Source organism: Alosa pseudoharengus, unplaced genomic scaffold, assembly GCF_046254945.1.
Source record: "Alosa pseudoharengus isolate Yale_2024_CS ecotype anadromous, Long Island Sound unplaced genomic scaffold, YU_APseudo_1.1 YU_APseudo_1.1_scf_10, whole genome shotgun sequence".
In the NCBI taxonomy this organism is placed as follows: domain Eukaryota; kingdom Metazoa; phylum Chordata; class Actinopteri; order Clupeiformes; family Clupeidae; genus Alosa; species Alosa pseudoharengus.
The window spans coordinates 32653329-32663328 of record NW_027468565.1 but is presented as its reverse complement, the minus strand read 5'-3'; the positions used below and the strand labels follow the sequence as shown (position 1 = coordinate 32663328).

Genomic DNA, 10000 nt, shown 5'->3' with positions numbered 1-10000 from the left:
GTGATGTATATGTGTCATCCAAAGCTGATGATACACAAGGCACCTGTCTGAGCAATGTTGCTGGGCAATGCTCATTCTGTGTATTGAGTATTGTTGTTCTGGCACATTCCCTTCAATATTACGCAACTTATTTGTCTTGAGAATTTCTGCTCATCAGTAGGCAAATTAACATGATCATCCAGTTGGAAGACATGGAACCGGTTATGTGGTTGCCCTGCTCAAACCCCCATGTATTACCTAAAGCAATATGAAGCATTCTGGGCATGTATGAGCGATGTCAGAGATTTCATTCTCCGTATTCAGTGTACCATGAGTTTGAAGTCGTTATTTCAAGGTAATAGAACTGCATTAGGTTGCTTTAAGCCCATATTCTGTGGCTTTTTGAGTACATCTCTTATACAGTATTTAGGCTATGAGAGGCAAAAAAAAAGGCAGGTCGGACATGCCAAATTTATGGCATGTTTTGGAGGCCGAAAAAAGCTGCAGCTCTCAAACACTGTTCACTTTTGCGTGTTTGTGTGTGTGTGTATGTGTGTGTGTGTGTGTGTGTGTGTGTGTGTTTATGTGTGTGTGTGTTTATGTGTGTGTGTGTGTGGGTGTGTATGTGCATGCGCGTGTGTACGCGCCTGAGACATGCGCGTCACGCAGGCAGTGTGCCTAAGGCCCGTTTCACACCGGGAACGTGGCGTGAACATGGCGTGTCTGCTGCGTGTCTGTTGCGTGCCGGCCGCATGGCGTTTTCTATGTCTTTGCTTACAGAAGCGTGTCTGATGCGGCGCTGCAATGGCCTCTCTTTTTCCTCACACTTCCAACATGCTTGTGTGACGTGACAAATAGGCCTGAGTCCTATTCCAAGCCATGCGCGCGTTTTCGACGCGGCTCGAGACGCGCCTGAGACGTGCGTGTCACGCAGGCAGTGTGCCAGGTCTAACCTGTTAACATGGGAGCTGAAATAAAAACGGACACATAGCTGACACGCTCAAGCCACACGCACCCGGTGTGAAACAGGCCTCACCCTATCTGACCGCTGTCCTTGGGACAGGCCTTCCTCTTCTGGTTGCAGTGGTACTCACCCACCACGTTGAGGTGCAGGTTGGCGACGGCTGTGCCGCAGTCGCTCTTTAGCTTGAGCATGACCGCGCCGCTGTCCTCCCTGACGCAGTGGCTCAGCGTGAGCGTGCTCTGGTCAACACCACGCTCCACCGTCGTACGCGCATCCTCCGTCACCTCGATGCCGTCCTTGTACCAGCTGACGCGCGGCGCCGGCTTGCCCCGGAAGGGGATCTTGATGGTGGCCGTCTGCCCGGCCTTCACTGTCACCGGCTGGCTGGACAGCACCTCCAGCATGGTGGTGTCGATGACTGGAGGATCTGGGCAAGGATGGTGGCAATGTGAATGTGTGAGCAACCGATAGGGTCATTCTAATGTGGTGTCTGCCTCGAATTATGCACTACAAAGGAGGATTTAGCACATAAAACCTAACCCATTCATATCATCTTGTTGCTTTTAATGAGTTCAGTTATGCCAACATGTAGCATTGACTACAATCCTGACTCCACACATATCACGCGTACACATGTGTAAGTTGTAATAAACTTGACACTACATATCCTAACTCAGTGGATGCAAGATCATTTGCCTATGATAATGATTAGGATACCTCCACAGGAGACCCAGGATTGCAAAGGTCATGGGAGCCCTTCATGTTGAATATTTTAATGATTCAAGATTTAAGCATTTAAAGGAGAAGTTCGGTGTGAAATTGACCTTAGCTGTACTGAAAGATGTTGCCGAGTACTTACATGTGTCCAATAGGCACTTTCGCTCACCCCCTAGCATTCCGAATTACGCCGTTTTTAGCCGAGTAGCTGTGGGGGGCATAGCGTAGCCTATGCAGCTAAATCGCTATTTTTACACAATTAAAAAGGTTCCAAGACCCTCAGAAGTCTCCCAATGCAGTGTGGAGTTACTTGGAACCTTTTTAATGGTGTAAAAATAGCGATTTAGCTGCATAGGCTACGCTATGCCCCCACAGCTACTCGGCTAAAAACGGCGTAATTTGGAATGCTAGGGGGTGAGCGAAGGTGCCTATTGGACACATGTAAGTACTCGGCAACATCTTTCAGTACAGCTAAGGTCAATTTCACACCGAACTTCTCCTTTAAGAGTAGCCTACCCAAGGCTTTTACAATAGTTGTCATCATTTGCACAAACTGCTGTCAAGGCAGCACAGTCTGAAAGAGCATTAGTCAAGGATTAAAGTTCTCCGTCATACAATGGATTTCCGTCAATTTGATTTTAGAAATGTCATATTTGAGATCGATGCTATCACCTTTTCTTTTCCTTTTTTTAAGGCAACTACAAATATTAGGTCCGATGAATTAATGTGTGTACCAGAACCTCGCATATTAGCGTCATTTGTGTGCGTCTATTTGGCAAGGCCACTAGCTGTCATGGATGCGTTGTTGCTAAAGGAAGGCCGGTGTCAAAAGTTAAAAAATAAATGGAGATGGGCGGCTGTTGGAAATGGGGGAGAACTAACAAGCCATGGTGTAAAGAAATTAAAGTGCCAGGGGCAGTGTTTGGCAAGTGACTTCAAAATCGTAATGTATTACTTATTACTGTCATTTCAAAGTAATTTGTTACATTATGATATTACTGTCTCTGAATTGTATTACACTACTATTGTATTACTTTTAAGTTACTTTTACCAAAATATCTAGAAATATGGATTTGGAATTCTAAATGCAGTTTATTATGCTCAATGCAGCTCATTCCTTCTAATGGAGGGCGATGGGGTATAACATAATGACTGAGCTAGGCTTAAGGCTAACAACAGTAGAATGCAATAGGCGCAGTGATGGCTCATGATGCAATACAAGGAACAATCATAGCCAGAATTTTGTTAAAAGCAGACAAAAGGTCGAAGTCTGGTCAATTGTGATGGAAATGCTGTAACTTTAGGCTTAGGCCTACTCATTAAAATCAACAGAGAGCCCACTACCTGTATATTGTAACCCAAAACTTGTCAAGATAGGCTACACAGTGCCGCTGCTGGCCATTGTGGTGCCCTAACTGGTGAAATACAGTATTAACCCAAGTATGTCATCATATGGTCAACTATAAAGATGTAATCTGCCTGTTCCCAGGGATGGGTAGTATTTCTGAAACATGTAATATGTATTTCAAATACAAAATAGTATTTTGTCATTTGTATTTTATTGGGTTGAAGGAAATGGCTCTGTATTTTGTATCAAAATACTTTATTGGTGTGTATTTTTGTATTTTAGAAATACTGCAAAATACTATATGTGAAACACACTAAAAAAAGTAGATACTACACACAGGTGTAATGAATAATTGGTAATTAGGCAACAATGGTTTATTTTTATCGCAATCAGCTAATGTGAGAACAGCTGTGTTCAAAGACACTAACAGCTTTTCAGTGACGGCTATTGTTGAAGCATCAGCTCTGGTCTGAAGCACTGGTGTGAAGTCGTACGCAAGTAAAGATGAGCAAGTTTACCTGTGCAAGTTCATATAAGGACACCGACAAAGGCAACCATGTCCTATTGTCTCCATGCCAATCTTTAACAGAAAAAATGTCAGATATCTCAATGAACCACAATGACATCAATAGATGGTAAGGTGTTGAGTGTGTTTGAATTCCCTTCCTTGTAGCATCCATTTCTGCATTCTACAGTGGGGACAAGTTCACCTTGTTTAATTAAATAACAATTATATTTCCTTATTAGCTGCATACTTGAGGTTGGAGATATATTAAGGCATATCAAGTTTCTCACATACTGGAACTTCAAGATACATAGCCTTATGATTTTCTTATTCAGTTCTGCACTGGACTTGAATTACGACACGCTAACCATCGCAAAGTGTTCTGATGCTGGGAACAGGCAGGGATGGGCAAAAATACATCAGAATGTATTTCAAAATAAAATACCTAATACCCTCATTTTTAATGTATCAAAATAAACTACAAAATACAGTAACCATATTATGTATCAAAATAAAATACTCAAAATACTTTTTTCAAGAAAGTATGAAAGCACTGCAAAAAAAGCTTTTTAATATCCCAAACATTTAGCCTATTAAAACTATATAGTAAAAAACAATACAATTTGGCCCGTCATAGTATACCGTATGCAAGTTCATGTAGTGTGATCAGAAGAATAATTCAAGAATTTACATTTACATTTAGTCATCTAGCTGATGCTTATCCAAAACGACTGACAGAGCTTTCAATTAACCACATTATAATCAATAGGCCAACATCATAATTGTGTATCTGTGCCGAATTTCGTAATTCAAGTCCAGTGCAGAACTGAATAAGAAAATCATAAGGCTATGTATCTTGAAGTTCCAGTATGTGAGAAACTTGATCTGCCTTAATATCTCCAACCTCAAGTATGCAGCTAATAAGGAAATAGAATTGTTATTTAATTAAACAAGGTGAACTTGTCCCCACTGTAGAATGCAGAAATGGATGCTATAAGGAAGGGAATTCAAACACACTCAACACCTTACCATCTATTGATGTCATTGTGGTTCATTGAGATATCTTTTCTGTTAATGACTGGCATGGAGACAAATGGCGTTTTACAAACGGAAGTTCGGGAGGAGCGTGACGGAATTTGCCATGCCTCCTTCAATCAGTCAGGTTATTTATTTGCATTCTACCTGCCGAAGTTACAGCATCGGTGTTACTCCGCTCGCAACCCACCACCTTCCCTTACGCCTCCCGTCTTCCATGTTTAAAGGATAAGGGGGTGTATGGCGGAATCCTGCCCGACTCCTGCCTGTGCAGTCGACTCCGGCACGATTCCGTGAAGCCCTTCAGGACCATGGCCAGAGACCTCGCCAAACATGCTTTTCTATCATGCTTTTATGTATTATGCTTTTGTCTTTATGCAAATTCAGGAATGTGAACTAGTGAATAGGACATGGTTGCCTTTGTCGGTGTCCTTATGTGAACTTGCACAGGTAAACTTGCTCATCTTTACTTGCGTACGACTTCACACCAGTGCTTCAGACCAGAGCTGATGCTTCAACAATAGCCGTCACTGAAAAGCTGTTAGTGTCTTTGAACACAGCTGTTCTCACATTAGCTGATTGCGATAAAAATAAACCATTGTTGCCTAATTACCAATTATTCATTACACCTGTGTGTAGTATCTACTTTTTTTAGTGTGTTTCACATATAGTATTTTGCAGTATTTCTAAAATACAAAAATACACACCAATAAAGTATTTTGATACAAAATACAGAGCCATTTCCTTCAACCCAATAAAATACAAATGACAAAATACTATTTTGTATTTGAAATACATATTACATGTTTCAGAAATACTACCCATCCCTGGGAACAGGCAGATTACATCTTTATAGTTGACCATATGATGACATACTTGGGTTAATACTGTATTTCACCAGTTAGGGCACCACAATGGCCAGCAGCGGCACTGTGTAGCCTATCTTGACAAGTTTTGGGTTACAATATACAGGTAGTGGCTCTCTGTTGATTTTAATGAGTAGGCCTAAGCCTAAAGTTACAGCATTTCCATCACAATTGACCAGACTTCGACCTTTTGTCTGCTTTTAACAAAATTCTGGCTATGATTGTTCCTTGTATTGCATCATGAGCCATCACTGCGCCTATTGCATTCTACTGTTGTTAGCCTTAAGCCTAGCTCAGTCATTATGTTATACCACATCGCCCTCCATTAGAAGTGCAATGAGCTGCATTGAGCATAATAAACTGCATTTAGAATTCCAAATCCAAATCCAAATCCAAATAGATATTTTGGTAAAAGTAACTTAAAAGTAATACAATAGTAGTGTAATGCCTTACAATTCAGAGACAGTAATATTATAATTAGGGCTGTCAATCGATTAAAAAAATTAATCTAATTAATTACATACTCTGTGATTAATTAATCTAAATTAATCGCATATATAATTTTTGCTGTGAAAGTATTTTAAATATTTAAATTCAAATGAATCATTGAATAATCAGCATTAGTGACATTAAAGTTCAAAAACTCTTTTATTATTATTTTCACTGTTCAAATAAAAGTTTTTTTTTCACATACAAGGCATTTCAGGCCACATATATAACCTAGGGGACACAATGAAAATTAATTAACACTCCCCTCAATGTCAACACTTATTTCTTTGCATTGATGTGCGACTATAGAATTGATGAACTCCGGTGATATGCAAATTCCTTGCTGCAGACATTGCAGAGGACTTTATTTTCAACACTTTATTTTTTATCAACATCTTCAGGCCATTTTTTTTAAAGTAATTGTTCTAATCAATGATCCAGGCAGCCCGTTTTCTTCTCTCCTTCATTTTACAGTCTGACTAGAACGGCTCGGGGTCAAAGGTCATACTGAATCGATTAATCTGCACTAATTTTTTTAATCAGTTATTTTTTCTCAAATTAATGAATCGAAATTAATCAGTTATTTTGACAGCCCTAATTATAATGTAACAAATTACTTTGACGATTTTGAAGTAACTTGCCCAAAACTGCCTGTAGGTGGCATTAATTATATAGTAAGTGTACCCTGTAGCCTCGTTTTGGTTTAAACAATGGCCGCCGTGTGAATAAGGCGAATACTCCCTTTACTTTGCTGTTTGCATCTTTTTGTACATTAAAAACCAATAGGTCGCGACCACAAAAGGGGTGCTATCTCTATAGGTAGATATAAAGAACGTATGACTTATGGCCTGAAAAAAGTTCAGTTAAACGATTTTTTTTTATTTTAATCCCTGGCATTAGTACGGTTGGCTCCCCCCATGTTCCAACACCCTATGTATGCATGTCTACATTTCCTCGTCACAATGTAGAGATTTCTCAGAGGCACTCCCATGCCCAGCAGCCCATGACCTGGGGGTCCATCCCTACCATAAACCTGAACCTGAACAGCCCCTAAACAGTATGTAGTTTACTGTCCTTGATACACCTCGGGCACCACAGCAGCTCTGGCGTCGTAATGCTCTTTGCGTCCAGCCTACCTGCGATGGCCAGCACGGCCTCACTCTCAGCCCCCTTGGCCCTGAAGGTGTATTTGCCCTCGTGCTCGTCCCCCATGCCGCTGAAGAGCAGCTTGTGCACGGCGCCCTGCTTGACCACCTGCACCCCGCTCAGCTCCGACACCTGCACAGACAAACGAGAAACAGCCCGACCTCACCTCAGACTCGCCCCAGGGGTATTACAGCGTAAATCTGCCTGAATTAGTGGTTGTGGTGTAACAATGTAATTTGATCAACCTGCGGGTGGGAGTTATGAGCTTATGAGTTATACAAGTTTGAGACACTCTAAACGAATTCAACTCCCCATCAAGAAGCAATTAAAAAATCGCATGAACCGTGGTGCAGATTAAAACAGAAAATAGCAGGGGAGTGTGTAGCCTTTGTGAAGGTTGAGCAGGATTTAGAAGAAAACCTCAGCAGCGATGCTTGACGTCATGCCAAGGTAAAAGATTTGCCGGAGATTTACATTCATTAAAGTCATGTCACCGCTTCAGAGATTAAGCAGTGCTCTGTGCCTTAACAACCACAGCCATTTAATGAGCAGGTAGGAGAAGAGTAAACTGATACGGAGGATCTATTTATCTCCCCAAATGATAACAATGTGACATAATTGTGTCACCACAATAAGCTTTACATCTGTGCATGCTTGACGTTAACACTTGTGTAACACAAGTCCCAACTGTAAAGTCGTGACTAAGGTGGCCACGGCTAGACAGATATAATTACACCATATTGGATGCTGAGATGTGGTTACAGCTCACCTGCCTAGGGTATATAGTTACTGCACTGTATGTATGAGTGGACATTGCATGTCATGTAAGCGATACCTGTAGACAGATCTGACATACAATAGCCGTGTGGTAAGGATTCCTGTGGATGTTGTCTAATGCTGTGTAGGAGGGGTGTGTGTGTGTGTGTGTGTGTGTGTGTGTGTGTGTGTGTGTGTGTGTGTGTGTTTATACAATATGTGTGTGCGTGTGTGTGTGTGTGTTTGTGTGTGTGTGTGTGTATGTGTATGTGTGTTTGTGTGTGTGTGTGTGTGTGTATGTGTGTGTGTGTGTGTTTGTGTGTGTGTGTGTGTTTATATGTGTGTGTGTGTGTGTGTGTGTCCTCCTTACCTCTTTCCCATCCTTAAGCCAAATTCCATCCACCTTCTCATCGTTCAGAACCACACACAGCTCGGCCCCTGAACCCGTGGGACACTGCAGGTCCGACAGGCCGCTTGTCACTGAGGCAAACCTCTCTGCACACACGCACACACACACACACACACACAGACACAAGAACAAAGGACATATGACTAACATTAAAACAGATAACTGCCTGGTTTAAATTAACTGTACACTGACATATTTTAAAACAGTCACTGGTGGTGTTTTTTTTTTTCTTATTTAAATAAAGGAGGTTTGAGTTGATCTGGTCCCCTACCGTCGACAGTGAGGTTGGCGGAGCTGACGTACTCCTGGGCATCGTTGTCCTGCGTGCACACGATGCTGTACTCGCCGCCATCCGCCAGGTCACAGTCCTCGACGATCAGCTCGGCGTGCTTGCCTTCGCGCACAAAGATGTAGCGTGGGTTGTCGGTGATGTCACGGCCGTCCATTAGCCATTTGATGTGGACGTCCTTCGAGCTCATCTCACACTCCATGCGTGCTTTGCCTTTCTCCTTCACACGAACGTTCTTCAGGTGACACGCAAACTTAATGGGAATCCCTGTGAGGATGGAACGAGGGTGTCAGCGAAAGAGGAGGCAGGTGAAGGACATTGAAGTAGCATTTGAATGAATAAAATGCATATACATGCATTATAATGCAGGACATGCATATAAATATAAAATGCATACTGTATAAACAAACTTTCACTCATTTAGATTTAAAGTAACGTTGTGTCTCTAAAATCAAGGACACTAATTGAAATTAAAGCCTCTTGCTTTCAATGAAGAGGGGTGCAGTGGCTGTCAGGTCGCCCAGGCTCAGGGTGTAGTCTCCTGTGTCGCTTGGACGGACGTCCTTGACCCTCAGCGTGTAGGTCAAGCCGTCCTCGGACACGGACATGTCGTACTTCTCATCCCTCTTCAGCTCCTTGTCCTTGCACTTCCACACTAACGGAGCGTCGGTCTTCTTGGAGAGGCGCACCTCGAACGTGGCCGTCTGCCGCTCGGTGACGCGCATGGGCTTCAGGTCCGACACAAACTTCAAAGGCTCGTCTAGACGAGAGAGGAGATGAGCAAGTAGATCAGAGAGGGAAATGGACAGATGAAGTAGAAGATGAGAGGAGAGGAAGATGAAGTAGAAGATGAGAGGAGAGGAAGATGAAGTAGAAGATGACAGGAGAGAAAGAGCGAGTGTGGATTTCCTCTGGGCTTTATTTCAGTGCCTGGCATGCAACTCTGCAGACTGAACTCTGCTGAGTATCCTAAGGAAAGAAAATTGGTTGCTGACAGCACCTTTGGCACTTCACCCATTTTAGAAAGATTACAGAACATTAAAACACAATTAATCTCACAGAGCACTACACCAGGTGGGTACACCAGCTCAGCACTGCACTAAAATACAATAGCATTCTGCAAGAAATATTACAACCCAAAGCATTCACCAAACGCTGAAATATGCACTGCTAGGGAATAATGGGTGTTCCATTTGCATGCGAGTGCTTGCCTATGACGGTGAGCTTGGCGTTGAGGGCCTTGTCCCCGACCTGTAGTGAGTAGGTGCCCGTGTCTTTGAGGCTCACGCTGGCGATGCACAGCATGTGCTTGGTACCCAGCTGCTTCACTTCGTACTTCCCCAGGGAGTACTGGACCCGCAGCAACTCTCCATCCTGAGTCAGCAAGTACAGGTGTGTGTTTGGAAAAACACACACATACACACACGCATGCACGCACGCACGCACGCACGCACGCAGGCACACGCACACACACACACACACGCACACGCACGCACA

At 42.8% G+C, this 10000-nt stretch overlaps 1 protein-coding gene across 1 annotated transcript in view; it reads right to left on the bottom strand.

Annotated features, from left to right (window-relative positions):
• LOC143138706 (immunoglobulin superfamily member 22-like) overlaps positions 1–10000 on the bottom strand; it is a 26384-nt gene that overhangs the window by 7784 nt on the left and 8600 nt on the right. The window contains exons 8-13 of the mRNA XM_076299127.1: positions 9715–9877; positions 8988–9263; positions 8486–8770; positions 8176–8300; positions 7040–7181; positions 1074–1370 (exon numbers count right to left, since the gene is read on the bottom strand). Of these exons, the coding sequence (XP_076155242.1) occupies positions 1074–1370; positions 7040–7181; positions 8176–8300; positions 8486–8770; positions 8988–9263; positions 9715–9877 (1288 nt within the window). The remainder of the gene's footprint in view (positions 1–1073; positions 1371–7039; positions 7182–8175; positions 8301–8485; positions 8771–8987; positions 9264–9714; positions 9878–10000) is intronic.